Source organism: Jaminaea rosea, assembly GCF_003144245.1.
Source record: "Jaminaea rosea strain MCA 5214 unplaced genomic scaffold BDZ90scaffold_1, whole genome shotgun sequence".
NCBI lineage: Eukaryota > Fungi > Basidiomycota > Exobasidiomycetes > Microstromatales > Jaminaea > Jaminaea rosea.
In genome coordinates this window covers 248,989-276,276 of record NW_020289975.1, presented here as the reverse complement: position 1 = coordinate 276,276, position 27,288 = coordinate 248,989, and the positions used below count along the sequence as shown (strand labels likewise).

Below are 27,288 nucleotides of genomic sequence, written 5' to 3'. Positions count from 1 at the left end.
TCGTCGTCGTCACTCGCTCGCTCGCTCGATCCTGCGCCAGCCAAGTGACGGCGCGGGCTGGCTGAGCAGCGGGGCCCGAGCTGACGACGGCAGGGCATCCCCCGTTCCGTCCGAGGCCTTACTTGCTCCACGGTGGTCGGCGGGCGGAGGCGGCAATGAATTCAAGGTGATCCCTGCGCGAAGCCGCCTTCTCAGCTTGACATCTCACCTCCATCACTCTACCACGATCAAGATGGCCATCGCTAGCTCATCAAGACTTCTCGCAACCACAACAGCGAGGCGTCTTGCTGCTCCGTCTATGCTGGTCCCTTCCTTGCGCACATATGCCACCTCAAATTCTCCAGCAGCGGCGTCCTCGTCCTCTCCTTCGCCCTCGGCTGAAGCCCAACGCCTTCGATGGTCCGACTACTTTGCCCTGCGCAAGAAGCGCGCAAGGTTCGGCCTCTTTACGCAGTACCCCACCATTCTCCTCTCTCTCACTGCGTCCGGCTCCTTCTTCTTGACCTCGGAGATCAATCCGCTCCAGCCCGTCTTCGGCGTCGACCCGGCCATCCTGGCCGTAGGAGCCACCATGGCCTCGGCCTTCGCGGGATATCTCGTGGGACCCCTCATCGGTAGCGGTGTGTGGAGCTTGTCGCATCGCAATCAGCTCAAGGCTATGCAGCAGAGGGATGCTGAGTTCTACGAGCATGTCAAGCGTAATCGCGTGGACCCGAGGTGAGTAGCGGCGGCAGAGTGGCGGGGCTCGCGAGGGCGGCGAAGGTAGCCAGGTGTCAGAGATCCAGAGATCCGTCAAGATTACTGACAGGCTCTTCACCCATCGTACCTTTTTGCCTCCTCCTCCTGACTCTTCCTCAGCCGCCAATCAGTGCAGAACCCCGTACCAGACTTCTACGCCGAAAAGATCTACAGCATCAGCGACTACCGAAGATGGCTGCGAGACTGCAGTGTCTACAGACGAAAGGCCGCTCACGGGCTCAAGCAGGACGCAGAGGCGCTGGCTGCCGGAGGAGAAGAAGTACCAGGGTCGCAAGCGGGTAATGCTGCGAGGTAGTAGGGCAGATTATGTGAGAGGACGAGATGAAGGGTATGTGACGAGGTTGATGTTGCATATGCGGGAAGGTAGCAATGCACTGTCCATGCAAGCATCGTTGGTCGTCCGAAAAACAACGGACATTCGTAACTGGTGAATTTCAAGTAGGCAAAGTCCAGGCAAGGCGGTAAAGATGGCATAGCACTCTACAACGAGCTACCAGCACTCAACAATGTACCCAACATTCTTCTTGTCGACCTGCGCACGAGAGGAGCCGGAACTCGTGTCAGCAAAGGGTATTCACGCGGTAGCATGCGGCACGCTACTCACCGGCCCATCGAATCGACCCTTGATCTTCCCCTGCGGCCTCGCATCGGAGCATCCCTGCTTCTTGAAGTCAAGGTCGATCAGCCCACCTTTTCCATTCGTGCACTGCACGTTGATTCGGGCAATGAAGTCGCCTTGGACCCTAAACTTGCAGGGACCGAAACCGTACCCATTTCCCGTGCATATGGCGCCCTCGTATCCGTAGTGCCCGGGTTGAGGATCGACGTGCCATTCCTTGACAGGGCCGACGACGCTGCATGAGTGGATGGAGATAACGCGGTGAGATGTGAGCTGAGCTGAGCGAATTCTTCGAAAACGACACAAGGGAAGTTCACAGGATGTCATGGTAACAGGTGCCGCAGTGTCGCTTGACAAGGTCGAAGCTGCCTAAGGTAGTGATACTCAGGAAAGCCAGCATGAAGAAGAGGTAGAGCCTGAAGGAGAGCATCTTGACAGGGGGCATGTTGGAGTCTAGCGTAGGCTTGCAGGCGGTTGTGGAAGACTCAACAGTGCGGCTCGACCACCGGTCTTATGGACCTTCTTGCGTCCTGCTTCGGTCCACCGATTCTGAAGTAGAAGCGTTCCTATTCTTCCTCGTCGCCCAGAATTGCGCTGCAGCGTCCGGATCGCAGACCGAAGAGTGAGGTGCCTGAAGGACCGAAGATGATCCTCATTGGCGGTAACCTGCCAAAGTGGACGCAAACGGACCCGCAACCCTTGTAGGCGCCTCACGTACGGCTCTTCGTCCTCGCCTTGTCTGAGCTGCTGCTGCGAAGCCGGCAAGATGGCATTCACGCGCCCAACAAGCTGCGCTCGGGGCTGCGTTCTGTACTGCGGCTTCCCAAACCGTTTTCTGTCCGTGGCGAGAACCTTACCATCCTGCCCTGCCTCCACGTCCTCGGCGTTTCCTTGCAAGCCACTATACGGCTGTCATTCCGCTTCTACGCCTTGGCATCCCCTTCCTCCCTCCCCCGGCCATCTCAAACACAAGAGATATGATAGTCATTTCCCCCGTTGCCCACGAACTTTCCCCGGGCGTGCAGCTCCGGCGTGGCGGATCGTTTCCCGTTGCTGAAGTCAAATTCGACGAGACCACTCCCTGCGGCGCATTCGACCTCCACCCTGCCAACAAAAGACGGCATGATCTTGTCCTCGTAGGGTCCCTCGCTGCAGATCATGCGGACGACAGAATCGCCGGTGTCCTTCGAGAGGGGGAAGTAGGTGTGCACGAAGATATTTTGGTCGTACCTGTGATGCGAGGGGGGCGTCGATGAGAGACGATATCGACACAACGCACCAGGGCGCCGGGAGGAGACTTACGTGATGGTACGAGTAGGTCCAAAGAGACAGCTGATCCACTCGCCGATGCTGACTGGGTTGGCGCGAGCGCCAGTAAGTAGTAGGAAAAGGCTCAGCAGCGAGGCTCGACTGAGAAGCATCTTGTTGAATGATGCGGATGCGGATGAGTAATGGATGTATCCAGCCAGATCGGATTCGCCATTTAAAGGCTTCTCTGAGCTCAAGAGGCCATCCGTCATCATCGCGGTTGTCACACGATGCGAAAGCGCTAGCCGCGCAAACAGAAGATGGATTGACGGCTCGGATAGGTGCGAACGAGCTTCCCTAGCGCAGTAGCCGAGTCTCGACGATGTGAAGGATGGTACACAGAGGGGCGAGAGCCGTAATTGCAGCGGCTCTGAATCATGATCTTCGCCGTACCGTACCGCCTTCCCCGCATGGTTGTGCAGGACGACGGCTAGCCGAGTGCGGGGTTGAAGGTGGTGGCACGGATGGCGAACGGCAACGGCGCCGGCGGACCGCGTTGAGGAGGTTCGAGTGCGCTAGTGCAGTCTTTTCTCGACCATCGATATTGCCCACGCCGTGTGGTACAGCCCATCCCTTCACTCGGCACTGTCTGGGGTCCTTGGAACCTATTGAGCTTCGCAATGGACGATTCTTCTTCTGCGCCGATCGCTCTGCCAAGCTTAGGGTGACAACACTTCAGACGAGGGCCTGCCGGCCGGAAATATTGGGAACACTGAAGCCAAGGCTGCGGCCGCTCTCTCCAGTTGAACACGCCAAGCAGCGCACATTGCGAGGTCGTCGAAATGACAGATACAAGCCCCGCAACCCAGAGCTTGCGAGCAGCAGCAACTCACGGCCGGCCAGCCAGTCTGATAAACAAAAATTTGTCGCATCTGCTCGATGCTTGGTTATCCTCACCCCTCTGCCATTGCGTGCGCGCTCGAGCTTAGGTGCTCCCTCAGCAAGAGACCGACGATAAGGGTAGGACGTGAGAGGAGCAGTGAGGTACTGTTGCTGAGCTTGTCAACCTCTGCTCCTTTGGCTTCAACCGAGCAAGTCCGTCCCAGATCACACCATGCTGCATCGCCTCCTTTCTCTCTGTGTCGCCATTGATATCGCCTCGTTCGTCAAGGCCGACCACTTCACCTGTAATTGGCAGCCTACGTCTGGCTCGCCAAAGGACTACGGCTTTGAGCATGTAAGTCTCAGTGGTGCCATCTACAGCACTTTTCCCCTCGTCCGGCTTCCCAAGAGACGGTCGTGCCTGCTGACCTCTGCTTTGAGAGGACGTCAGTTCTGCACGGCAGACAGTCAAGTCCTTGATTCAAATGAGAACATGGTGCAATACAACTGCGTCGGCCCTGGCGCGGCAGCGCAGTCGGTGAAGGTGGCTGATTATGGGGTGTTGGCGCCAAATACGCTCGAATTTGGTTCGTGCTCATGCCTAGTCTCTTTCTCCTCCCCGAGCATCTCTTTGACTGCGTCACGCTGACGAAGTGCATTCGCTCCGAGCTATCAGTGACGGCATGCGGTCACGGAGGCTGGCTCGTGGATATGAGAGGTTATTGCACCGATCACCACCACTTCGCCGCTATCTGTCTCGACCCGGACAATCCAGCAAACTGTTACACAATATTTCGCTAAGACGATTGTCAGTCGCTCTGAAGCAATGCGAGGCGAGCGATGCGAAGATCTGACCATGCCATCTTTCTCTGCTTGGCGACTTTGTGTTACGTCTTCAGGCCAGTGGCCTGGCACGTTCAATACCAGCACGGTGCCCAAGAGAGTCGATATCTGGTATAGGTTGTGAGGAGGCGATATCGGGCGAGAAGGTGAGCAGATTCAGATTGCCAGGCAACAGCTGTTCATGCTATACTAGACCATCAATCATAGACGTCTACCAACCTTGACCGCTCACCTGATCCGACGAAATCAACAAGGTGGCCGTGAGCAGCTTTGCATGCGGAGTCTTGCAACGAGCACGTAGGATGTGAAAGCACTGCCGCGAGTGACAATCCGACCCTGTTAGATTGCCCTTCTTTGCAGGCGGCAAGCACTTTGAAAGAGTCGATCCGCCGGAGGATTCAGCGGAACGCGAAAGTGAGTGCGGTACTGCGGCGGCCGCGCCTGGCCGGGATCCACTTCCCGCAAGCTTCATCCGCACTGAAGGTCAATGCGTACCGGGCTCCTGGCCCATTGCTTGCGAGCAGCACCCTTCTGCGGTCGGTCTCCAGGGTGCAGCTTCGGTATCTGCTCCATCGTCGGTCGGCGAGCCTCATCGGCCTGCTCTTGCGTGATTGGGCTCGTGCCTTCTGCTTGTGAGAGGCTGGCTATGGCGACCAGCGAAGGTCATAAAGAAACGGTGCCGCTTCCCCTCTCCGTCTCTCCCTTCATCCTCAACCTGGCAGCCTTGACCACCATGTTCCATTCTCTTCTCGCCCTCCTCTCCCTGACGCTCAGCCTTGCCTCCCTCATCGAGGGTGCTCACTTCACCTGCAGCTGGCAGCCCGACAAAGGCTCGCCCAAGGAATACGGGTTCGAGCACGTCAGTGACCAGAATGCTTCTGACCAAGCTTCTACCTCTTGCCCAAGCAGAAACCGATCAGTGTCGCTGATCGGTCCTGGACCTCATTGCGCGAACAGTACTGCACAGCCGACAGCAAGATGCTGGACGAGGGCAAAGGGACGCGGGCCTACCAGTGTACCAAGCCAGGATCTGTTATGCAGAAGGTTACCGTGGCTGATTATAACGTGGTGGCGCCCAACACGCTCGAGTTCGGTGTGTGCTGACGCCACAGCTGTGCTTGAAAGCCGGACACTGACCGATGCCTACGAGTGCGCTTCGACAGCCACGCCCTGCGGCATGGGCGGATGGCTCACCGATCCCATGGGGCACTGCCCCCAGGACTGTGCCTTCTTTGCTCTCTGCCTCGACGCCCAGAACCCCGCGAATTGCTACGCTATGGGTCACAAGGATGATTGTGAGCATGGCGAAAGGACCTTGTTGGCACGCGAGTTGCCAGGCTGATCACGCCTACCGTGGCGTTCTCTCTTGCGTCTTGTGCATTCGCGCGCAGGCCAGTGGCCCCGAATCTTCAATGCAACTACTGTGCCCAAGCAGGTCGATGTTTGGTTCAAGAAGTGAGCGAGAGGGCTGGATACTGGGGGAGGGATGAGTAGTCTTCGCTACTATAGTAGAGTACCTTTTCATCATAGACATCAAAGAGCTGCCACCCTACACATGACGCTCGCACAATCTGTTCAATGCACGAATGCACGGTTTTGGGCTGCAGCTGCGTCCCACTGCGCCTTTGCGACAACTTAACAGCCCGCTTGAGTGCGCTTGAGTATTGGTCGTACCTTTTCGATGTCATGCCGCTGCACAGGCTTTCTCTCGCCGTCGCAGCCACCTGCGCTGCCTCTCTTTCTCCCCATTCGTACCCCATGCGCTTTGTCCGTCTCAATCTCGATTCTGATGACCGTCTGGTTCTTGCCCAAGGCACTTCCCACGGATAGCCCAATCGCCTACGATCGCCTACCCTGCACTTCTGCGCCCCAACGTAGTCATTGATATTAGAATGAAGGGATTCAGATGCAAGTGGCCGCGGCTGAGCTGACGCTTTGTGTGCGATCTTGATGCTTGTCATGGCCAGGCGAGGGGCCGAACCGCTTCAACGCTAGCGCAGTGCCCAAGGAGATCAACGTCTGGTACAAGATGTGAATGATCGTGTCAAGTACGTGAAGATTGCAAGCAAGCCACGTTACAACCGAGCTTGTCGCTCCTTTCTTTTGGCTAGTCAGAGCTCCTTGTGCGACTCCTGAGTGGTGCCTCCTTGGTCTGGATGCTGAGCTGGAGCACTCATGAAGAAGGGCAGGCTGAGAGCATTGGCGCGACGGAAGGGCTGCGGGCGAGGAACAAGATGGTGAGCTCGGTTCAACAGGTGAAGGGACTCGTGCTGCCGCCATCCGTCGCACACTCACCGTAGCCCAGAATCCAGGCATAGGTTTGCCGTCCCACGCGTCTTGGAAGTGAATGATCCTCCCATCATTGTCGAGCTTCATTGTTACAGTCGAGATCATCGTCTTCTCGAATCCAAAGCGCTTGATACCGTAGTGCTGCTTCTGTGCGAACTGAATCTCCTGGGGCGTATCCTTGGTGATGCGCCATGCCTTAGTGACCGACGTGCTGAAAACCTTCATGCCCCACCACTGCGCAGCGTACTGACGCCATCCACGGCAGTGCGCGATGGGGTCCTCGAAGATGGCATCGGGGCTCCAGCTACGCTTGAAGATTTCGAGGGAGGGCTTGGCGCCGAAGAGCTGCGGGAGAGGGAGACGAGTGAGAGGATGAGCTGCGTGACTCTTGACCTCGAAGTGCGCCACACAGCCAGCTCACTGCTTGTGCGTCTGCGATTCTTTGTGCTGCGAGCTCGCTGGGTTCTTTGGGGCTTTCAGAGTCGCTGAGGTTCAAGTTGAGAGAGGCAAACTCGGACAGCGGTGCCTGCTGTCCCAGACCCAAGGAAGACGACGAGGCCATTGGTGCGAAAGACGAAGTGCTTCGTGCGAGGAGAGGTAGCGTTGATAGAAGGAAGAGAGGCGTGAGCTTGGTGGCCGAAGTCGAAGAGAGCAATCGCATCAATGGGAGGTGAGGAGTGAGGGGTATTGGAGGAAATGAGGAGGAGAGAAGGATGAGAGATAGGTTCTAGAGTGAGGACGGCCTCTTGATCGGTCAGGTCAGCTTGCTGCCTGGCTGCACTCATTGAACCCTGAATGCAGCTCTCATCCGAGGAGTGGAGGCGAGATTGGCTGGCTGGGCTGAGCTTCATGCGCTGCCGTGTTCCCCACGTGGCTTCTCCATCAAAATGTGGGGCCGCGAGCTTTTGGCGTCGCTCAGGCCGCGTCCAACAGCGGCGAGGAGCGTCGAGCGGCAGCAGCTTGAGCTAGTTAGGCACGGAGCAATCATTGCCTTACTCTTTTGCTTCCTTCTTCACCCTCATTGATCACCATCGCAAAGTGTTGCCTCCTACTCATCATCACCACGCCTCCTGCGTTGCAGTACGCCAAACAGCAAAGGTATAACGCCACGCCACGCTATGCCCAGTGACCCCTCTCACCAACCATTGACGACATTGCACGAACCAACAAACGCAGAGAACCCTTCGCAACACACGCAACCCTCATCGTCACGCTCAACTCTCGACGCGAGGCGAGCACAGCACCAGCAGACACTCTTAGCAAAAAGGCGTCAAGCAGACCCCGACCTCCCTAAGCCACCTCCCCTCGACGTAGGCTCAGGACCCACGTCTGGTGGACCGTCCGGCGCCAAAGTCGCCTCTGCAGCCCTCGCAGCTGCTCCTTCTTCACCACCTACTGCCTTTCGCCGGCCGATACCCACCTATCCGCGCTGGGCAGATCAGAGAGATACCCCGAGGGTCGCACGGACAGTTCACGACCTCGCCCTCTTCCTCTCGTCACTACCTCTTCCTCTCCACCGCTACACACCCCGCCTCCTTGCGAGAACTATCGCAAGACTGCTCGCGAGACAAAGACTGATGCCGACCAACATCGCCTTCGATCTGGCCCTCCTGTTCTGGCGCTTGATCATCAATGTGAGTATGCGGGTGCGCTTGATGGCTCACGAGTGTACTGATTTTCCGCCTTAATTCTATCTCGCCAGGTCTTCTTCCGAAGCATCCAGCCGCGAGGAGCGTGGAGGATCCCTCAAGAGGGGCCCATCATCTTCATCGGAGCTCCGCATCACAATCAAGTGAGCATCAAGGGCGGCCGGTCTCACCAAGATGTAACGATACTAACTTTTTGATTGCTCTGCCCACGCACCCGCAGTTCCTTGACCCACTGCTACTTGCCTCAGAAGTAAGGCGAGGCTCAGGCCGAAGAGTCGCCTTTCTCATCGCCGAAAAGAGTATCCGCCGTCGCTTCATCGGCAGCGCAGCCAAGATCCTTCAATCCATTCCCGTCACCCGAGCAGCCGATGGAGCCAAGACGGGTAAAGGCGTCGTCTCTCACCATCCTTCGGGCGATCCCCTCCTCGTCCAAGGCCACGGCACCAACTTCAAGAAGCAGCTTGTACCCAAGGGTCAGATTGTCCTCCCCAAATGGACCGGCTACGCCTCGGCGGAGGTCGTGGAGATCATCTCTGACACTGAAGTTCGCATTAAGAAGGAATGGAAGGACGAACGCGCAAAAGGTGCCCTCAGCGGTAAGAAGGCGCCGCCCAGCAAGAAGGCGAAAGATGCCAGTCCGCAGCCCGAGGAAGACGAGAAGGAGGGCGAAGGTGTAGGCTCAGAGTACCAATGCCTGCCTTACGTCGACCAGACAGAGATGTATGCCAGCGTCTACGAAAAGTTGGCACAGGGCGGCTGCCTGGGTATCTTTCCTGAAGGCGGCTCCCACGATCGCACCGATCTGCTTCCGCTGAAAGCCGGAGTTGTCATCATGGCTCTGGGTGCCATGTCCGCCAACCCTGGACTCAAGGTCCGTCTCGTCCCCGTTGGGCTGTCCTACTTCCACCCCGACAAGTTCCGTTCTCGCGCCGTAGTCGAATTTGGAGCACCTCTTGAAGTGTCTGACGAGCTCGTCAAGCTGTTTGAGGCTGGTGGAGAGGGCAAGCGCAAGGCCGTGGGCGACATGATGGATCTCGTCTTCGACGGCCTCAAGTCGGTCACTGTCCGCGCGCCTGACTACGAGACGCTGATGCTCATCCAAGCAGCACGTCGCCTGTATACCCCTCCTGGCCAGCACCTCACACTCCCTCAAGTTGTCGAGCTCAATCGTCGATTCATCATCGGCTACCTCAAGTTCAAGGATGACGAGCGCATCCAGAAGCTCAAATCCGACGTACTTCGATACAACAAGATGCTCATCTACGCCGGCCTCAAGGACCACCAAGTAGAGCGAGCCACCCGAGCAGGATGGCGCTCCCTCGGCCTCCTTTTCTACCGACTTGGTCTACTGGGCATGTGGGGATCCATGGCCCTGCCCGGCGTCATCCTCAACTCGCCCATCATCGTCCTTGCCAAGATCATTTCCCGCATCAAGGCCCGTGAAGCCCTGGCTGCGAGCCAAGTCAAGCTCAAAGGGCGCGATGTCGTTGGGACCTGGAAGGTGCTCGTATCAATGGGCGTAGCTCCCATCCTCTACCTCACCTACGCCACTGCTGCTACGGTCCTTGCCCGCAAGATGCGCCCTGATATTTCGACGAAGCAGCTCGCCTTGACTCCGCTCTATACCATGATGATCATCCCGGCCATGTCATACTCGACGCTGAAGATCAGCGAGACGGCACTGGACATCATCAAGAGTCTCCCGCCTCTCTTCGTCAGCCTGCTCCCCGGCAACCAGAAGGTCATCAATGACCTGCAGGAGATGCGTCGACGCCTCCAAGAGGAGATGCAGGCCTTGATCGACGAGCTTGCCCCTCAGGTTTGGGAGAACTTTGAGTCCATGCAGTGGCGCGTTGTTGGGCCTGGGTCGATGGCTACCCCTCCGCCTTCGACGCCGAGTGCAAGCCAGGAGAGGGAGGAGGGATTCATGTGGAAGGCCAAGGATGCTCGAGCGAGGGGAACAGCAAGTCAGGCTCTGTCCCATCCGCTGGCATGGGCGGATGAGCGCCTCTTTGGGTGGAGGAGTTCGCGCTCTGTCCGTGTAGACGGGCAGCGACGGCGTCTTAGCTCCACGGAGCGTCCCCTTTCTGCGGCCGAATTCAGTGGCGAACATCCCACGGTCGAGAAGCAGGAGCACCGAGAGGCAGCGGCAGCTTTGGGCGAGGTCGAAGAAGAGGAAGAACAGGAGGAAAGCGAAGGGAGCAGCGACTGGGACTCAGCAGCTAGCACATATGAGGAGGAAAACGATGAGGGAGACTATGAGGCCATTTTCTCTTTCCTCAACCCTGCTCGTCTGCTTGGGGCGTCTCGAGGAGGAGCTGCCCTTTCTCCGCGCTCGCCAAAGCCCCGCAGCCGTACACATTCACGCTCGAGATCGGGATCGATGGGTTTCTCGCCCACCACGCCGCTTGATGGTGGGTCGAGCCGCGAGTATTTCGGGGGACGAAGGAGTCGCACGCACAGCCGCGTCTCGAGCCAGGACGTGGCCAAGATGGGCATGACGTCAACAAATGAGGGTGGGTCGTCCAGCGCCGTACCGGACACCGCCACCTCATCCGCATCGCGACGTCGTCGCACTCACTCCCTGACGGAGTCCGTCCACCAGCAAGAGCTAGCCGCAGCGTCCAAGTCAGCTTCACAGCAACGCGTGCCTTTCAATGCGGCTGCCGAGGCGCTTGAGGCACAGAAAGCTGATCATGAGGGCCGGGGTGAGGTCGAGGGGGAAAGTGGAAGCAAGGGAAAGGCAGAGAGCGGTGACGCTCCAGGATCGAAGCCGACTATTGAGAAGATGCAGAAGGCTGCAAGGACTCCGGGTGGGAGTCAAGAGACGAGTGATGATGGGTCGCACTAGCTGTGAGGGAGGGAAGATCTAGGCGGCTATGACGATGAGATGACGGCGACGAACAACCTCAACATGCAACGAATGGCATCAGCGACCGATATGGATCTGAAAGTAGAGTATCACTCCCTCCATCCATAATCACTGTTTGCCACATTGCCACGGACACACATGGTGGTTATCTCAAGGAAGCATTGCGCGGCTTTGCATCTCTATCATTATTGAATTACTCGATGGTATCTTGTCACTGTTCGACAGTCAGTCGCGTGAGTGGGAGCAAGCGATTGAGTGAAAGCGTGTTGCCAGGGCTTGCTGACACTGAGCGAGATGAAGGGCGGCGGGAAGCAAGTGCACGGACAGGACGAGAGTCAAGCTCGCCAAGCCGACGCTCACGTAGAGATCACGAAGCGGCGGCGGCCATCGCGCTCGCTTTGTCTGGCCAGCCAGACAGCCAGACATCCTCGCCGCTCGCTCAAAGCTGACGAAATGCAATGTGACTTGGAGTGTAGGCTGGCTCGCTCTCCTTTCTTCCTTTCCTTACCCTACAAACGAATTCTCGCCCCTTCCCCCTCCCCTCAGCTCCTCGGTTCATCAACCCCTCAGCCCCACACTACCAGACTCAATCTCAATCCCACTCGCCACCGCCACGATGCTGGCCTTCCGCACCCTTGTCCTCTTCGCGCTCAGCAGCGCTTCTCTCACGCTCTTCACCGCCGCCGCCCCTATTCCCAACGGTGGCACCAAGGACAGCTCCAAGGGCGCCTTCAATGATCTCAGCAACGTCACCACCTCTGTCGAGGGATTGATTCACAGTGAGCAAGCAGTGGATGGCCCTCTTCAGACCGCCAAGGATCCCAACAGCATCACCGGCAGCGGCGCCGGTAGCGGCAGCGGCGGCGTGGACGTCCCCGACTCGAACATCAAGTGCGACTCTGGCAACAATGCATTCAACGTAGGCCTCCTGCGCCCTACTACTCAGCAGCGCGTCACGCTTGGGCAGCCCTTCTTGGTCTCGTACTGCTCTCCCACCTACCATGCCACCCGCTCCATGGGATGGGATGTCCTCGCCTACAATTCTAACTCGTCCGGCACCATGGGTCGGCTCCTCGGCATGAACATCAATAGCCCCTCGACGCATGTAACCATCGATGATCGCTACTACGACCGACTCGCAGTCTACGAACGTCAGACCGGCTACGCCGGCAATCAGTTCAACATGATCACCAGGGACCTTCTCTTCGATGACAACCAGGATGCTAATGGCAAGAAAGTGAAGGATGCCGTAGGCCAGCTGAGCCCCAATGTCTCCTCGCACCTTGACGGCGCATGGGTCTCTTATCATTCTGGAACCGGGCACATCAACAACAAGAGGTCACTCTTCAATGACGGCGACAAGGCGGCGGCAGCAGCAGCTATTGCCGCGGGCAAGAAAGCAGCCACAGCTGGCGCCCACGATCTCTCTGCTGCCGAGAAGAAGGCTAAGCATGAGATGGGTGGACTCATGGCTGACATCAAGCACGCAGCCAATAATGTCAAGAGGTCGCCCATCAATGAAGGCGACAAAGCAGCAATGGGAGCCGCAATCGCTGCAGGCAAGAAAGCCGCCAAGGCTGGAGCTCACGACGTCTCGGCCGTACAGAAGGAGGGTCAACACGCGGTGGCCGGCATCCTCGCCAACAACAGCAACAACAACAAGTCCCTCCTCAGCGCTGACGACAAGGCAGCAGCCACGGCGGGTATGGATGCGGGTCTACAAGGCATCAATGCTGGCCTGCACGATCTTGGGTCCGCTGCGAAGAAGGCCGTACATGAGGCAGAGGGGATGGTTGCCGGTATCAAGGACGCAGCCGCGCTTCCCTGAGTAGCGACGTCTCGATCCAAGGCGTCGAATCCCCAACTCGCCATAGTCACCTCTCGATTACGCCCTGACTGTTCGTCTGCTGTTCAACCCCTATCCCCTCATTCAGCTGACCAGAATAGTCGCCGTCTCCCATATAGTCACCCAGTCTCGCTCTTCGATCGTCGATCATCTCTCAATGTCCAAGCTCGAAACACGCCACGCTTCTCTCACGATCACGATGAAATGTCATGACCGTCACGACTTCTCTGGTCCACTCCTCCATCAGCGCATGCTACGAGCCGTGATCGCGAGCGCGCATCATGTCCCAAAGGTTTCCCCGCGAGCACCACCATTGGGCCGCACCACCAGCTCGGGTGGGCAGCACAGCGCGCGCACCGGCGTCTTTGATTGACCACCGACCGATGCGCCGGTCCAATCTCGATGCAAGCTCGACGGCTGGTAGAGCTACGACTGCGCCTCTCTCTGGCGTGTGAGCCTGTTCTACGTGTAGCAGATCTTGATATCCACCCCGCCGTAACTCACCCCGCTCATCGTACATCGCGTCGCGGCCGCCGCCATCGTCCGTGTTGCTCTCGTCCCCATCTCTCGCGCCCAGAAGCTCGGCCCCTGCTTGCCGGGCATTCGCAAGCTTCAAGCCACCGTATTGCGCTTCTTCTCTTGCACTGTCGCTGTGGCTGACCCCTTTCTTCCGATCTCAATTTTAGAATCCCCCTCCGTGCAGCTGAGCGTGCATCTGTGGCTCTCTCGTCCCGAGGACGCCGCTGCAGATGGAGAGCCACAGACTGCTCTCCCGCCGCCGACGAAGCTTCATCCATCCCTTCTCCATAGGAGTGCGGCTCCCCCGCGAGCCTCGCCAGAATCCTCGTCGACAGAGACGAGACGTGACGAGACGAAAGTCAGGGCTCGAAGGCGTTCGTTCGCAGCGAGACCGGCGAGAGAGAGGGGAGCTCGTCTGACCGACCATCACTAAGCCAAGGCCACTCACTGTGGACTTGTCCGACGAGTCCAAATCCAAGTCCAGCCCTCGGCCCGCCGCCGTCTTCCTTTTCGATGCTATCTTGTGCGTGTCGACACACGGCAAACTCAATTGTGCCCCACCCTGCTCCTTGTCCCCCCCCCCCCCCGTCTCACTCTCTCCTCCTACTCTCCTTTCATCTTCCCCTGATGGTCTTCATCTCCACCCCTTAGTGCCCACGCTACGCCCACCCTACCTTGACGCTACCTTGGCCCCTATCCTTCCTGGTCCCTAGATCGATCCACCATCATCATCATCATCAATCGACATCCTCTCCTCGAGGCCCCTGTTTCTCTTGGCACGATCTCGACCACAGAGATCGTACGCCAATACCACACTCCTTTCGCATTAGCATCGCATTGCACCATCACGTTCCTTTTGCTTCGTTGGACGCCTCTATCGCAACTCGTCTTGCATCCCCGACTCTTCTCCATCCACCCTACTGAGCGACAAGCAAGTACTTGCTAGGCAATCTTGTCTCCATCCACTCTCAGCATTGCTCCACGCTGCACGGCCTCCGCTATCTGCTTTGCAACATCGCCCTTCGTATTGTCAGGAGGACCTTCATTGTATTGGTCGGTCCGCTGTAGCATCCTGGCCTCCGCCATCACCACGCCAGCATGGCGTCCTACTACCACGACTCGAGCGTCGCTGGATATGGCTACCACCAACAGGGCGGCGGCTATTACCAAGATCAATATCAACATGACGACTATCACTACCAGCAAGACCACGCCTCCTCATCCTCATATGACGACGAGCAGCCCAACATGGCAGGCTTCGGCGCCCGTCGCCTCGCCGAGTCGAGCAGGCGCAAGGCAGACGTAGAGGCGCGCCGTATGAGGGAGTGGCAGAGGCAGGAGAATGAGAGATTGGCTTGGGAACAGCAGGAGGCTGACAGGATAGCTTGGGAGCAGTACGAGGCAGACAGACGAGCGCACCTCCAGTGGGAAGAGGAGCGTCGTGCTCAGGTCGAGCATGACGAGAGGGAGTGGAGGAGGCAGCAACAGCAGCATGCCGAGGAAGAGGAGCACCAGCGCCGTCAAGCGCAATGGTACGAACAGCAACGGGCTGAGCATCAACGTCGCCTGGAGCAGGAAGAACACGAGCGTCGTAGTCGCAGTCGCATCCACACCCGCGGTGAATCGAGCCACTCGGCCTATGCAGACATGCCTTCGGGTGGCGGTGAATCGAGCGACAGGGCAGCGGAGCGATGGTATCATCACCTCAATGACCGACCGATTTCATCGTCTGCGGATACCGGAAGGCAATGGTCGAGTGACACAGACGGCGTATCAGCCATGAGCTACGGCGAGTCTTACTCGCGTGACTCAGGCCGGAACGTAGCAGCGCAGAGTCATGATCGCTCATCGTACTCGCAAGAGAGCAGCAACGCCGTCTTCAAGGGGCATCGTCTAGCAGCTCCCTCGGTGTCCACGATGGGAGGCAGCCTTGGGAACATCCGCTCATCCCTTGTCGACCGCCGCGCCACCATCTATGAGGACGAATACGAAGAGGAGGACGGCGATGAACACATTGACATCACGGCCAATCTCTCCCGCTACACCCACTACGGCGGCCCATCTGACGCAGACGCAGACCAGAGCGGCGACAGCGGCAACGCTGCCTGGTCAGGGGCAAGAAAGAGCCTCTTTCGAAACACCACGTATCAGCCCATTCCGAAGGCCCGATGTGCTGACTGCCTAGAGGAGTTTGACTTCGACGAGCTGGCAGACCATGCCTGCGATCAAGCATCAACGCCTGCGACGCCGATCACGCCGCTGCCGCCGCTCAAGTCGCCCGCAAGCGACGTCACCACGCCTAACAGCGATGTCTCGCCTTCCTCGTCGTCCTTCTTCCACAAATATGCCGCCTACGAAGAGACCCGCTCCAAGACTGCGACGCCAACGCCCCCAACAGCAACAGTGACAGCAGTTGGATCAGGTATGGTCCGCTCCGCCTCGGACGACGTGACGACGACCAAGACGTCTGGACTCGGGCTCGGCGTCACGGGTATGCCGACTCGCTCCAACTCTTCCCCAACAGCATCGCCCTCACGCCACCACAAGGCGTTGCAGGACGAAATGATTATGGAGCGCAGGAGGCGCATCGAAGCGCAGCGCGAGGCGAAGAGGATGGCAGGAGGGTCTTCTCCCTCGCCCAGCTTTGCGGACTCGCCACCGAAGGAGCTCACCAAGCTGCTTGAAGCAAAGTCTTCGCCCAGCCCCACGAAGGAGCGACACCAGGTGAAGCAGCAGCCCCAGCCCACAACGCTTCGCCACCATCCCACACCATCGCGCAACGCCTCGTCCTCCTCCGCAGGCTCATATTCGTCCAATGCGAGCGCCGCCTCGTCAGCCTTTCAGGGTCCAGTGAGCGTCTCGATCACGCCGAGCTCGAGCTTCAGCCAGCAAAGCGACCAAGGGCGTCACGAATCCTCGCCGCCGTCAAAGGGCTTCCTGTCGCCCGAGACGGCCTCTGGCGCCTTCCCGTGGGGACGCAAGGCCGGCGCTACTCATCACCGTAGCTCTTCTGCTGCAGCGGTCGAAGCAGCGAGGAAGGCGAGACTTGAGCAGCTCGCAACAGCAGCAGCCAAGGACGCTGCGTTGTCCAAGTCGCCCCGTCTGGCCCGCAAGGAGGTCGACCTAGGCGGGATTGAGGACCTCATGGAGACGCTGCAAGTCTCTCGTGATGACGAAAAGCCGCGTCGCCGAGCTAATCGACCTCCTCAGCTCGACCTGACCCCCAGCACAACGCCCAAGGAACACATGGACCGCCAGCGTAAAAGGGCAGAACGCAAAGCACGTCGCTGCCGAGTGTGCAACTGCTCTCTATCCTCTTCCACTCGCACCGCCTTCGTTGAGAAGGACGGGCAGTACATCTGCCGTGCAGACTATGCTGCATTATATCTTCCCAAGTGCACGAAGTGCCACCAACCCGTTGAACGGGACGCGGTCAAGAGCTCTGACGGTGCTCTGCGGGGAATCTTCCACCGTGGATGCTTTTCGTGCTTCGAGTGCAATGAGCTGTTCAAACAAGGCGTCTTCTACGTGTGGGAGAACCAGCCATACTGCTTGGACCATTACTCAAGCAGGGCGGGGACGGGCTGTGCCTCATGCCACAAGGGGATCGAGGGGACGTGCAGGCAGGTGATGGCGGGTAAGAGCGAGGGAGAAAAGGAGCTCTACCACCCTGAGTGCCTGCGATGTCAGATGGACGACTGCAGGGAGGTGCTGCAAGACTTCTATGTTGTGGGTGGGAAGAGGCTGTGCGAGAAGCATGCGGAGCTGGTGCAGCGCATCGTCGATCAGGAGGTAGCGGCGAAGGTGGGGTCGGTGTCTTCGCAGAGGAAGGCCAAGAAAACGAAGAAGGCAGAGAAGAGGACGACGATGCTTCGTGCGTTGACGTAGGAGCAAAAATAAGGACTTTCACTGTATATAGCTATACCCATCCAAGCGTTGAAGCATCCATGATCTTCCTGTTCACCGCGGAGCGATGTCGCGTGGCCTTGATCGTGTCGGACTCGCGGATCAAGCCACGCGAGGTCGTGTTGGACTCAGGATGTCTTGCTGCTCCCGCTCACATCCACCTCCAGCTTCGTTTCCTCTCGATCCATTACACGACGAAGCAATGGCAACGCCACGTAAAAGTCTTCACAAGTCACGCAGCGGTATGCTTCGCGCAGAAGCCGCATCTGGCTCCTCCTCGATGCCTTCTTCCCCGCTCGCTCGCTCCTCTTCTACCCCGTACCACCTCTACACGGCGGCAAAGGGGGATGGCTCTCCTTCCTCGGCCGCCTCATCCTCATCCATGTCGCCCTTTATCAGTGGCAGCCCCTACGCATCCTCACCAGCAGCTCGAGGAATTCCCCGCGGTCTTGGTGCAGAGGCGGCACACAGCCCCGTGCGAAGGAAGGGCACAAGCTTCGGCAGCCCGGGTATGAAGGCGACCTCTACGATGGCGGCTGGAGGCGGAGGAGCAGCAGCGGCGGCCTCGCCGTCTCCGGCACCAGGGAGCAAAAGGTCAGCCGGACGAAAGAGCAATGCGTTCATCCGACGCAAGACATGGCAGCAAAAGTGAGTTGTCCGGCAGCACCAAGACGCCGACAGAGCATCGTGTACCTGACCGTCATTCATCGTGACTTGCTCAGGCTCCAAGAGCTTCCCACAGACGTCAATGATCGTCTCGCCTCGCTTCTTCAGACGGTCGAGGAGAGCCTGCACGAGCCTGCTCTTGGTTATCCCATTGGCATTGCCCTGCATGTCATATCCCTGGTCTCGCATCTCATCTCGCCAGAGTCGGATCTCTCTCTCTCCCTTCTGGCAGGCATTGACGGGCGTACAAGCAGCCGCGACTCCGGCTCACTCTTCAGCAGCAGTGTCGGTGGCGGCAGCGGCGGCGGCGGCAGACGAAGCCTACGACGCACGATGCAGATCAATCGGGCGGCCGCCTGGTCTTGGACAGCTTCTGTCCTCTCCCTCGCCCTCATCGCCCTTTCCCTGTACAACGCCTACCTGTGTCTCTCTTCTCGCCGTCGATACCGCCTCTGGATGAAGAGCGCAGACAGCAAAGTCTCCAGCCAGAATGCGCGCCTCGTTCCCATTCATCTCGACGAGGAGGACGATGGTCACGACAAGCCCAGGCTTCAAGAGCGCTTTGCCTCCTTGATCCTATCACAACTTCAGCGAATCCCCCTTCTCGGCGCCCTTGTTCCGAACGGCCCTTATCTGGGTAGCAACAAGCGCCTCCTCGTTGACGCACAGATCCACGAGCTACACATCTGGCAACCTCCACCAGTCACCCTTCGCGTCCTCACCATCTACTCGCCCTTGTCAGCCCTTCTCTGGCACATAGTCAGCGGGCCATTGCTGCCCGTCTCTGGATTCGTTGCCTGGGTCATCTTCTTTGTGCTCATGCAAGGTGGACTGGCCGTGTCGCTCGTGGGATTGGCCACGCTGTTCGAGGGTCTTGTAAGGGACAAGGAGCTGCTGGCTGCCGAGGTCATGAGGGAGTACGATGAGAAGGTGAGTGAGACTTGCGCACCCACGTACCCTTCCACTCGCTTTCTGGCTGACAACCCTGGTCGGTCTCACTGCCACTCACCCTGCCCTCGATCCACAGTTCGTCCTTCCCCGTGCCATGCCCGCCGTACGCGATGCAAGCACGATGACCACAATGACTGCGCAGCGAATCGACACTGATATCAGGAGCAACGCTGCGTCCGGATCAGCAAACCACCACAGGCGTGCCGATGGTGACGTCGTCGGTGATTCGACCGTGCCCACCTTTGCGGCTCGTCACAGCGCCGCTGACGGCAGTCCCAGTGTGAGCAGGATGCCGTACTACTAGGCTGTCTTGGACCTTCGTCAACGGCGACAGGGAAGATTCGACCCGCAAGCGTCAGGTCCTCCGATCGAAGCGCCCCACGCCGCGCTCTCTACCTACGAGTCAGCATCGGCGAGTACGCCAGGCCAGGCTGCGATAGCGCACCATGTAGCGAGATATGATAGCCGTGCAACCTGTATGTGTGGGAAAGTCCAGGCGCGAGCGGTCGTCTTCGTTCGTTCGTTCGTTCGCAGGCGTACAATGCAGCACCGGCGCTTTGGTGCTTCTTCCACCTAGATCGCTCGCTCGTCCACTCAACCGCGTGCATGCGCTCTAATCGTCGCGGGTCCACTCTCTCCACGCCCGCTCCCGCGTCGGCGAATAAGATCCAAGAATCCGTATCCTCCTTCTTGCTGGCCGCTGATGCGGCGGACCACCCTCGGCATCTGCTCAAACTTCCTGTAGATTGCTGGGTTCACCAGCCGCACCCTGACGTAGCCTCAATCGCCGTTGTACCACTTCTTGACCTCCTTTTCCCCGCCAAGCCGACGACGGGGAGCAATCAAGTAGGTATCGCATCGATCGCACCTCCCCTAGGCTCATTGATCATCGCTGCGGGCCGCTGCATTGGTTGATGAATCTTTGCTGCCTCTTGGCTTGGCTGCTGTTGCTGCTTCGTCCCATTGGCTGAGCCTCCACGATGGAAGCCGATGCAACCAAAGGCAAGTCTTAACCCCCGGCGCGCTCCTCGGTTGCGTTTGCTCGCCTGCCAAAACCCAAGCTCGCAGCAGCCGGCGGCTCCCACCCTCCACCCGGCGACTCAAGCTTCAATGCGGGCCGTTAATTCGTCCGCACGCTGCTGGACCCGTGACGCTTGCGAGCGAGCAACGCGTTTCCCCACTCCTTCGTAGCCGCCTTCGTCGATCGTCTTCGCTGCCGCTGCCGCTACCCTCCGCGTCGCAAGCAGTCGACGCTGGATCATTCATCGCTCGCTCGCTCGAATCTGTGGACTGGGCGACCTCCTCTTCCTCCCTTGCCACGCCTCTCACCGCCTCGTCATTCCTGGATCTACCTGCTCGCTCGTTTCAGAAATGTGAGACTACAAGCAACAAGATCTGGTCGCTCTTCATCGAGGAAGCAAGACACGTAAACGTGCCTTCGCACGGCAGCAGCACCACGGTCTGCCTCACGTATGTGACATCATGAGATCAGCAGCATTGTCGAAGGCGAGGCCGAAGGCGGTGCTGGATGGTGGCTTCCCCACGATGACGTTGATCAAGGGTCTTGCCAAGTTGACCATTTGGCAGTGGAGGTCCGTAGCGCTCTTTGCCTCGATAACCACATAAAAGGAGGTCCTGAAGAGACCTTCCTGTGTCTCGTTCTCTTCTCATCACAGCTTGATTCTCTACAGTACACCGTACACGCTTCGCAAACACCCACGGACACATCTTCTTCACCGCACGCTTCATCATGAACGGAATTAAGAAGGCGCTCAGCATCAACAGCCACCGTCGCTCCAGCGACGACTCGGTTGAGGACTACAACAACTCGACCGCCAACACCACACCCGAGACCAGCCCTCGTAACAACGCCACGCAGAAGCTGGCTGGCGAGAAGGCCGCTCACACCACGCCGACCACTTCCTCAACCGGTGCAAAGACTGCCGCAGCCAACGGCACCGCTGCTAAGACCGCTGGCACCGGCGTCCCTACCGCTGCTGGCACCAAGACTGGTACGCACGGCTCGTCTGGCCTCGAGGCCAACGATGCTGGCCTCCCCTCCAAGGGTCACAGCGCCAACGTCGACCCCAAGGCTCTCCGCGCTGCCGGTGACGGCACCATCACTGAGAGCAAGCACCACGTTGCTCATCGCACCGAGGACACTCGCCACCAGCACCACACCGAGGAGGTCTTCCGTGAGCGTGACCTGCACCACCACCAGAACCACATCCAGCTCCACGCCGTGCCCATCCAGGACCAGGAGCACCAGAAGGAGAAGCTCATGGACGAGAAGCGCCATGCCGTCACCAACATCCATGAGCGTCACGCCTCTGGTGCGCAGGACGCCAAGCTTCTCGCCGACGTGGGCGCTCACCACCAAAAGGGGGACATGACCCACGCTGGCCGCCAGACGACTGAGATCGTCGACCGTGGCGAGAAGGTCAACGAGTCGGTGCACCACCACGTCCACCACGTCATCCAGCCCGTGGTACAGAAGGACACGCACGAGTACACCCGCTCGCACACGCACATCCCTACCCACCACGAGATCCAGCATGCGCCCGTGGTCCACCAACTCATCAGCCACGAGCCCGTCAGCAAGGACCAGTACCTCCAGAGCGGTGGTGTTCTCGGTGCCAAGCACAAGGACGCTTCGCAGATCGGCTTGCTCCACGGCGGCAACGACAACCGCAAGGTCGAGGGTGTTGCTGAGAAGCTCGAGCAGGAGCTCCACCTCAAGCCTGGACAGGGCAAGGCCCTCTAAGCTAGCCATCGTGTCGTGCTCCAGCTTTCTCTTCCCATGATTCCCAGTTGCGATACTATTCTTTCGTTAGTACCGTAGCTTTACTTTGCTCTGCATCTCGTTGTTTCTGCATCTTTTGATTCCATTGAGCCAATTGATCTCAAGTAGCATTGATCCACGTCGCCCGAAGTGTGATTCGCACTTCCTCTCATCATCATCTCGAGACTCTTGAGGCCTCGCCCTGACTGGACTGGTAGCAATGAGCTCGGAGCTGAGTCGACTTGGGAATTAAGTTGTGGCTTGCAAGTCGGACGCTCGGACGACTGACTGGCTGTGCTGATGCTCCCTGTGCCTGCAGCGCTGAAGCGGTCAAGCCTGTCGCCGCTTGCCCGCCGCCCCGCTTGTCGATGTGCGGTCAGACGGAGACGACGAGACGGTCCGTGGGCCGGATTGCCTTGACCCCATCTTGGCATCGCAGGCTAGCGTCGCATCTTGACCTCCAACATCATCGCCTCCCCACCCATCGCAAAGGAGTCTGCTCGATAGATACTCCTGCTGCGTACTAAGAGCGGGGAATCTATCGCTCCTGGCTCGTCTTTGTCAGCTGCAAAGCGGCTGCAAGCAACACACGACCAACATCCACCCTCCGCCTCGTCCTCGCCCCTCGTCCTCGTCAACCCTTAGCCGCTGAGCCGCCCTCACAATGGGCTTCCTTCGAGATGGTGAGGCAGACTAGCATGGTATCCGCACTTGCCTTTGTCCGATGAGCTCACAAAAATCTGATTCTGATGTTGGCTGTCAGGCATTCCTCGCAAGGAGAACGGCAAGATCGACTTGTGAGTCTGCGTGGTGTCTTAGCAAGGCAGCTGCTGCAAAGATGCTAATGCGCCCCCTTCTTGCCTCTCCTGCTACAATCAGCCGACCCAAGGTATACCACGGTCACTACCTGCTTCTGGTGAGTAATGGCCACCTGAGGCTGTGGAACCAGGCAAGGCATCCGGGCTGATTCCCAAACTCCCCCCTTGTCACGCTAGGTCATCCTCGGCTTCCTCCTGCCTCCTCTGGCCGTAGCCGCTCGCTTTGGTATTGGCAAAGACTTTTTCATCAATTGTGTTCTGACTCTCTGTGTGAGTACCACGCGGTGCATGCATCGGTGAGAAGCAGCACTTGCTCACTCTGCTGCTTCGTGATTCGTAGGGCTACATTCCCGGGCACGGCCACAACTTCTTTGTGCAGAACATCAGAGACAACCGCAATCGCGGCCGCACGCCCAAGTGGTGAGTGCTACAAGCGCTAGATACCGCATTGAGGGACGTCGTCGAGCTGACATCCGTCTCGCCTTCGCCTCACACAGGGCTATCCGATATGGCCTTGTAAACGACGACTACCTCAAGAAGCAAAAGAAGAAGCGCCAGTGGGTCGGTCGCTACAATCATGAGAACTCCAGCCGAGTCATGGTTGACGATGACGGCAACGAGTTCCGCTACGATCGCGACCACACCTTCGAAGACGGGGAAGGACCAGCCCAGCCTCGCAGGCGCGATGATCCGACTCTGCTCGCAGACGAGCGCTACTACAACGAGCATAGGCCCGGCCCATCTGCGCGCGATAGCAGCGACCCCTATTCGCTGCGGCGCAATTCCAGCAGCAGCGGTGGTGCATTTGGAGGCGCACCTGGAGCAGGAGAGGCGGAGCGTAGAAATGCTCGCAACAGGTCCAAGGGACGCGCCTTCCTTGGCAGCAGGAAGAAGTCGGACCGCCATGCCCTTGCAGGCGAGGCCATGGGTGACCCGTACACAAATGGGTATGGCAACGGCACGGGCAGTCGTGATGACTCGTTCAGCTCGAGTCTTGACGGCCGACCCAGTGCGGGCGGAAGATACGATAGCTTCGATGACGAAGGACCAGAGGACGCTGATGCGAGATACAGGCCGGGAGGCAGCTCAGGAAGGGCTGGTAATGGGAGTACTAGGTACGGACCTAGCGGTTCAGGTGGCTCGGCAGGCTACGGTGCGGGCGCTTCCTCTGGCCGTAAGGCTACCGGCTCGTCCTCGTCGGGCAGGGTGGCCAACGACGGGCTCGACCACAATTTCTAGGCTGCGAGGCAAGCAAACACGCCGAGCTGGCCCATGCAGCACTCACTCGTCTCTTGGCCTCGCCACAGGCGCGTAGGCCGACGTTCTCTCTCGATGATATCTTATGTGCAGCTGGCTCCCGTCGGCTGAATTTCGCCTCTTCCTTGTCCAATTGTAAATGGCTCACCTTGTTCTCCGGCGCTAAAGCAAAGACTTGAGACTGGCCGCAAGACTTTTGCGTACGTCGTCCAGCATGCAGCAACCTTCCCACGCCAGGGTGTCCCGGGTCCTGAGTACCTGGCAAGCTGCCCATTTGACTTTTGCTCACCGTTCTCACTCATGAAGGCACGGTTTTTCGTGCAGCACATGGGCAGGGCCGAGGGTGCTTGGCGTGGGACGCTAACCCCCGTTGTCGCCTGCGAGACCGCAACCCTGCGTTTCCCTACCTCTGAGCCTCCTTCAGCCCGCCCACTAGCCTATCTTTCTCTCCCCTCCATCGCAAAAGTAGCACCACGATGCTGCTCCTCCAGCTTCTTTCCCCCTTGTGCTTCGCCACGCTCGTCTTGTTTCTCGTCGGAGACCCCGCCACGGCCGCAAGCATCAGTACCGTAGCCGAACGCGCTGACTGCAGTACGGCGTACCACATTATCACGTCCGTTTCCGGGAATCCTCGTCTTCTCTTGCTCGATTATGCCGATGAGCATGCCCCTGCTGAGCCCTCTTACTTTCCTTCACGCAGGCTTGACGGCAACTTCAAGTACTGGAAGTTCACCTCTCTCAACTCTACGGCTGGGCAGAATTATCATAACAAGATTTGCTCTGGTGGGGCGGAGGGGTATCTGCATTGTAAGCGAGCTCATCACCCCCTTGCCCTTCTCCTTGCCCTTCGTACTCTTGCTCATCGTCACCGCTCATGGCTCTTCCACGGCGTGTCGCCTTCGTAGCAAAACCCAAGGTCGAAGGCAACTTCATCGGGCGACTCTTCATGCACTGCTCCACCGGCAAGGAGGGCTACATCGACTTTGGCTTCCGTGCTAGAGGACTGAGCATCGCCAAACCAAGTGGAGCTGTCTATGGGCACTTCAGTGGAAATGTGAGTCCGGAGAGAGGAGCAGGCGAAAAGAGGTCAAGCTGGAACGCTGATGAACGACGGTCTCGAGCACAGCCTTCGACCTTCAATGTCGGATATTACGCTATTTGTAACTACACGGCGTGAGACGAGGATGCATGAGCTTAAGAGGGAGAAGCCACATCAGGGGCGAGGCTGCTCGTCATCATTCTTCAGAGCCTCTGCTTGGGCGAAGGCTGTAGGCACGTCAAGATGGAGATTCAACACAGCCTTCTGCTATCTGGTCCCCGCGTGATTTTCACTTCACGTCATTTCTCGCTAGCGCTTGCAGAGCTGCTGGTAGGAGCGAGTCTGACAAGGGTCGGCAGTGATTACGACGCGGAGCAATTCTGACCTTGAGCGCAATCTGATCTACGCCCCGCTCAGCCCATCGCTGCAGTGGCGGGTTGCCATGAAAGTGCTTTGCCACACCTCGTGCCCAGGTCTGCATACCCTGACCCATGACTGGACTATCATTGCCGCAACACAAGGATGTCGACCTGCTCCTTGCGCTCTGTTCTCTCTCCTGTTCTACGCAGCTCTCCCGCATAAGCCAGCTCGCCCTCATCAGAGCATCATTTGCCATCATGCACCTTGCCGACATCTTGATCGCTCTTCTTCTGATGGCGAGTGCTAGCTATGGCGTTATGGTGATGAAGCGCACTTCGTGCTCCGGCACTTATAACACCATCTCGTTAGCTCGCCGCCAACAGTGATTCCATTGAAGATGGAGGCTGACCTTTCCCCCCAACCCCTCATGCTCCACTCAGCATCGGTGGGCCTGTCAAGTCTTGGAACTGGACGGCTCTACCTGGCGAATCCGCAGTCGTTGGCACCATCTGCCCCAAAGACACTGGTGCGTCTGGCAACGGGCCCGGTACGTATTGTTAGCCTCACTGCCTCGAACCGTCTGAGCACTCAATCATTCTCGCCCTCGCAAACAGGCTCTAGCAAAGTCTCCTCCGAATTTAAAGGTAGGCTCAGCGTCGCCTGCACCCATAAGGGCCGCGGAACCCTCGACTTCATCCTTACACTCGATGGCGAGTCGAGTGTTTCGCAAGGTGGTGTGACGACTGGCGCCGTCACGGCCCGCAACAGCGATGGCACTGTTCAGTTTGCGGTCACGTGCCCCTCTTGATGGGCGCAATAAGGCAACAGTCGCCTCTTCCCCGCTGCTTCCCTTTCTGTTGACCACTTGATCTCGAATGCCATGGTCCTTTGTTCTTCTTTCGAGAGAGCGCGCGAGCGAGCTTGACGTTCCTGAGCAGCATTCGCAACCTCTCCAAGGTGCGACTTGTTTCGAGACTTTGAACCTCCTCATGGAATTGCGATCCTATTGTGAAGACAGAGTCAAAATTTCAGATACAGCATGCACCGTCAATGGCACCTCGAGAGGCGAAGGTTCAGGGCCAGGAGGATTGACCAATGCCATTCTCACTTCTTCCGTTCCGTGACACGCCTCTTCTGGGCGGACGAGCGAGCGCGGACCTTGAAATTGAAGCTGGGTCGCGTCGCTCCGCTCGCGTTCAACGCTCTCTTGCTCGACCCACCAACTCTTTCCTTCCATCCCCGTCTCGTGCTTCTCGTGCCAGCGTCCCGCGCACTCGTCGCCATTGCCATCATGCCATCGCAGCCGGCGGCGAAGCCGGCCAATGGCAAAGGCACGCTGCTTAGCTTCTTCAAGAAAGTCGACGCTGCGCCTGGCGGAGCTTCTCAGCCTCCTCGTGCCCCTGCCTCTACTGCCCCCAGCGCCGCTTCCAGTACAGCAAAGAAGCAGACCGCGTCGTCGTCCTCATCGTCGTCGACATCGTATACCAAGAGGGGCTCTGTGCCCTCGCCTCCCTCCACCGTATCCGGTGGCTCCGTCTCTCCTGTCGCGTCCAGCTCGAAGCAGTCGCCTTCCAGCAGGCTTGGCACCAACGCCAGCAACAGCGCCGTTGCTCAGTCCAAAGCCGCTGTCAAGACGGCGACGACTCCTAAGGCTGTCCCTCGTGGTGAGCCTACGCCTCCGGCCAGCAGTCCACTCTCAGCCACGATGGACGAGGATGATGACGACGAAGAGGACTTGATGCCAACCACGTCGCGTAGGGTGAGTGGTGACCGAGCTGGCTGTATGCGCATGAAAGACCTGAGCTGACCATATTGACTGTTCTGACTCGCTCTCGCGTCGCAGCGAGGTGCGGCTGCCAAGCGCAAGACGTACTACGAGTCCGGATCAGACCAAGACGATGGCTCTGACTACGATGACACAGCGAACAAGAGTAGGAAGGCGCAGGCCGTCTCCGACAGTGAGGATGACGATGAGGACGACGA

The 27,288-nt window shown here is 58.5% G+C and overlaps 15 protein-coding genes across 15 annotated transcripts; 11 read left to right on the top strand and 4 right to left on the bottom strand.

The window, feature by feature from the left end:
- Nucleotides 1–298: 298 nt before the first annotated feature.
- BDZ90DRAFT_215220 (mitochondrial import protein Pam17) lies at nt 299–1,054 on the top strand (the record flags this gene model as incomplete). The annotated part of the gene is made up of 2 exons (XM_025504214.1): nt 299–717; nt 859–1,054. 2 exons carry the CDS (start codon nt 299–301, stop codon nt 1,052–1,054), a joined length of 615 nt encoding a protein of 204 aa, XP_025364604.1.
- Nucleotides 1,055–1,249: 195 nt separating this feature from the next.
- Nucleotides 1,250–1,823, bottom strand: BDZ90DRAFT_257100 (hypothetical protein; the record flags this gene model as incomplete). Its single annotated transcript, XM_025507917.1, has 3 exons — nt 1,250–1,291; nt 1,364–1,613; nt 1,696–1,823. The coding sequence occupies 3 exons, from the start codon at nt 1,821–1,823 to the stop codon at nt 1,250–1,252; spliced, it is 420 nt and encodes a 139-aa protein (XP_025364603.1).
- A 517-nt stretch (nt 1,824–2,340) lies between these two features.
- Nucleotides 2,341–2,901, bottom strand: BDZ90DRAFT_257099 (hypothetical protein; the record flags this gene model as incomplete). The annotated part of the gene is made up of 2 exons (XM_025507916.1): nt 2,341–2,608; nt 2,681–2,901. 2 exons carry the CDS (start codon nt 2,899–2,901, stop codon nt 2,341–2,343), a joined length of 489 nt encoding a protein of 162 aa, XP_025364602.1.
- BDZ90DRAFT_2486 (hypothetical protein) lies at nt 2,640–3,825 on the top strand. The gene has a single exon (XM_025507628.1). It carries the CDS (start codon nt 3,018–3,020, stop codon nt 3,642–3,644), a length of 627 nt encoding a protein of 208 aa, XP_025364601.1. The 5' UTR covers nt 2,640–3,017; the 3' UTR covers nt 3,645–3,825.
- An 828-nt stretch (nt 3,826–4,653) lies between these two features.
- Nucleotides 4,654–5,937, top strand: BDZ90DRAFT_2488 (hypothetical protein). Its single transcript, XM_025507636.1, has 2 exons — nt 4,654–5,444; nt 5,515–5,937. Exons 1-2 carry the CDS (start codon nt 4,839–4,841, stop codon nt 5,839–5,841), a joined length of 933 nt encoding a protein of 310 aa, XP_025364600.1. The 5' UTR covers nt 4,654–4,838; the 3' UTR covers nt 5,842–5,937.
- On the top strand, nt 5,938–6,426 carry BDZ90DRAFT_2489 (hypothetical protein). The gene is made up of 2 exons (XM_025507640.1): nt 5,938–6,180; nt 6,347–6,426. The coding sequence occupies exons 1-2, from the start codon at nt 6,033–6,035 to the stop codon at nt 6,388–6,390; spliced, it is 192 nt and encodes a 63-aa protein (XP_025364599.1). The 5' UTR covers nt 5,938–6,032; the 3' UTR covers nt 6,391–6,426.
- A 36-nt stretch (nt 6,427–6,462) lies between these two features.
- BDZ90DRAFT_224982 (hypothetical protein) lies at nt 6,463–7,202 on the bottom strand (the record flags this gene model as incomplete). The annotated part of the gene is made up of 3 exons (XM_025504643.1): nt 6,463–6,567; nt 6,647–6,985; nt 7,062–7,202. The coding sequence occupies 3 exons, from the start codon at nt 7,200–7,202 to the stop codon at nt 6,463–6,465; spliced, it is 585 nt and encodes a 194-aa protein (XP_025364598.1).
- A 556-nt stretch (nt 7,203–7,758) lies between these two features.
- Nucleotides 7,759–11,140, top strand: BDZ90DRAFT_215501 (hypothetical protein; the record flags this gene model as incomplete). The annotated part of the gene is made up of 3 exons (XM_025504234.1): nt 7,759–8,274; nt 8,343–8,432; nt 8,510–11,140. 3 exons carry the CDS (start codon nt 7,759–7,761, stop codon nt 11,138–11,140), a joined length of 3,237 nt encoding a protein of 1,078 aa, XP_025364597.1.
- Nucleotides 11,141–11,327: 187 nt separating this feature from the next.
- BDZ90DRAFT_2303 (hypothetical protein) lies at nt 11,328–11,682 on the bottom strand. The gene has a single exon (XM_025505421.1). It carries the CDS (start codon nt 11,585–11,587, stop codon nt 11,387–11,389), a length of 201 nt encoding a protein of 66 aa, XP_025364596.1. The 5' UTR covers nt 11,588–11,682; the 3' UTR covers nt 11,328–11,386.
- Nucleotides 11,361–13,232, top strand: BDZ90DRAFT_229029 (hypothetical protein). Its single transcript, XM_025504886.1, has 3 exons — nt 11,361–11,394; nt 11,462–11,621; nt 11,708–13,232. The coding sequence occupies exon 3, from the start codon at nt 11,778–11,780 to the stop codon at nt 12,987–12,989; it is 1,212 nt and encodes a 403-aa protein (XP_025364595.1). The 5' UTR covers nt 11,361–11,394; nt 11,462–11,621; nt 11,708–11,777; the 3' UTR covers nt 12,990–13,232.
- A 1,299-nt stretch (nt 13,233–14,531) lies between these two features.
- On the top strand, nt 14,532–17,498 carry BDZ90DRAFT_2129 (hypothetical protein). The gene has a single exon (XM_025504151.1). It carries the CDS (start codon nt 14,625–14,627, stop codon nt 17,412–17,414), a length of 2,790 nt encoding a protein of 929 aa, XP_025364594.1. The 5' UTR covers nt 14,532–14,624; the 3' UTR covers nt 17,415–17,498.
- Nucleotides 17,499–17,634: 136 nt separating this feature from the next.
- Nucleotides 17,635–19,353, top strand: BDZ90DRAFT_257093 (hypothetical protein; the record flags this gene model as incomplete). Its single annotated transcript, XM_025507915.1, has 3 exons — nt 17,635–18,080; nt 18,155–19,028; nt 19,126–19,353. 3 exons carry the CDS (start codon nt 17,635–17,637, stop codon nt 19,351–19,353), a joined length of 1,548 nt encoding a protein of 515 aa, XP_025364593.1.
- A 1,125-nt stretch (nt 19,354–20,478) lies between these two features.
- On the top strand, nt 20,479–21,910 carry BDZ90DRAFT_2124 (hypothetical protein). Its single transcript, XM_025504140.1, has 2 exons — nt 20,479–20,641; nt 20,726–21,910. Exon 2 carries the CDS (start codon nt 20,800–20,802, stop codon nt 21,811–21,813), a length of 1,014 nt encoding a protein of 337 aa, XP_025364592.1. The 5' UTR covers nt 20,479–20,641; nt 20,726–20,799; the 3' UTR covers nt 21,814–21,910.
- Nucleotides 21,911–22,318: 408 nt separating this feature from the next.
- On the top strand, nt 22,319–24,094 carry BDZ90DRAFT_276492 (hypothetical protein). The gene is made up of 6 exons (XM_025508934.1): nt 22,319–22,514; nt 22,595–22,628; nt 22,711–22,747; nt 22,827–22,919; nt 22,990–23,069; nt 23,147–24,094. The coding sequence occupies exons 1-6, from the start codon at nt 22,496–22,498 to the stop codon at nt 23,886–23,888; spliced, it is 1,005 nt and encodes a 334-aa protein (XP_025364591.1). The 5' UTR covers nt 22,319–22,495; the 3' UTR covers nt 23,889–24,094.
- Nucleotides 24,095–24,151: 57 nt separating this feature from the next.
- BDZ90DRAFT_2075 (hypothetical protein) lies at nt 24,152–25,260 on the top strand. The gene is made up of 4 exons (XM_025503982.1): nt 24,152–24,519; nt 24,607–24,713; nt 24,812–24,960; nt 25,033–25,260. Exons 1-4 carry the CDS (start codon nt 24,383–24,385, stop codon nt 25,081–25,083), a joined length of 444 nt encoding a protein of 147 aa, XP_025364590.1. The 5' UTR covers nt 24,152–24,382; the 3' UTR covers nt 25,084–25,260.
- Nucleotides 25,261–27,288: the final 2,028 nt, after the last annotated feature.

Coding starts and splice junctions, on each gene's coding strand:
- BDZ90DRAFT_2075 (XM_025503982.1), top strand. CDS start 24,383: ATGCTGCTCCTCCAGCTTCTTTCCCCCTTGTGCTTCGCCACGCTCGTC. Junction 24,520..24,606: donor ACGGCGTACCACATTATCAC/GTCCGTTTCCGG, acceptor TCCTTCACGCAG/GCTTGACGGCAACTTCAAGT. Junction 24,961..25,032: donor ATGGGCACTTCAGTGGAAAT/GTGAGTCCGGAG, acceptor TCTCGAGCACAG/CCTTCGACCTTCAATGTCGG.
- BDZ90DRAFT_2489 (XM_025507640.1), top strand. CDS start 6,033: ATGTCATGCCGCTGCACAGGCTTTCTCTCGCCGTCGCAGCCACCTGCG. Junction 6,181..6,346: donor CAAGGCACTTCCCACGGATA/GCCCAATCGCCT, acceptor CTTCAACGCTAG/CGCAGTGCCCAAGGAGATCA.
- BDZ90DRAFT_229029 (XM_025504886.1), top strand. CDS start 11,778: ATGCTGGCCTTCCGCACCCTTGTCCTCTTCGCGCTCAGCAGCGCTTCT.
- BDZ90DRAFT_2129 (XM_025504151.1), top strand. CDS start 14,625: ATGGCGTCCTACTACCACGACTCGAGCGTCGCTGGATATGGCTACCAC.
- BDZ90DRAFT_276492 (XM_025508934.1), top strand. Junction 22,748..22,826: donor ACGGTCACTACCTGCTTCTG/GTGAGTAATGGC, acceptor TTGTCACGCTAG/GTCATCCTCGGCTTCCTCCT. Junction 23,070..23,146: donor CGCGGCCGCACGCCCAAGTG/GTGAGTGCTACA, acceptor CGCCTCACACAG/GGCTATCCGATATGGCCTTG.
- BDZ90DRAFT_2488 (XM_025507636.1), top strand. CDS start 4,839: ATGCGTACCGGGCTCCTGGCCCATTGCTTGCGAGCAGCACCCTTCTGC. Junction 5,445..5,514: donor GCCCAACACGCTCGAGTTCG/GTGTGTGCTGAC, acceptor GCGCTTCGACAG/CCACGCCCTGCGGCATGGGC.
- BDZ90DRAFT_2486 (XM_025507628.1), top strand. CDS start 3,018: ATGGTACACAGAGGGGCGAGAGCCGTAATTGCAGCGGCTCTGAATCAT.
- BDZ90DRAFT_2124 (XM_025504140.1), top strand. CDS start 20,800: ATGAACGGAATTAAGAAGGCGCTCAGCATCAACAGCCACCGTCGCTCC.
- BDZ90DRAFT_2303 (XM_025505421.1), bottom strand. CDS start 11,587: ATGTCTGGCTGTCTGGCTGGCCAGACAAAGCGAGCGCGATGGCCGCCG.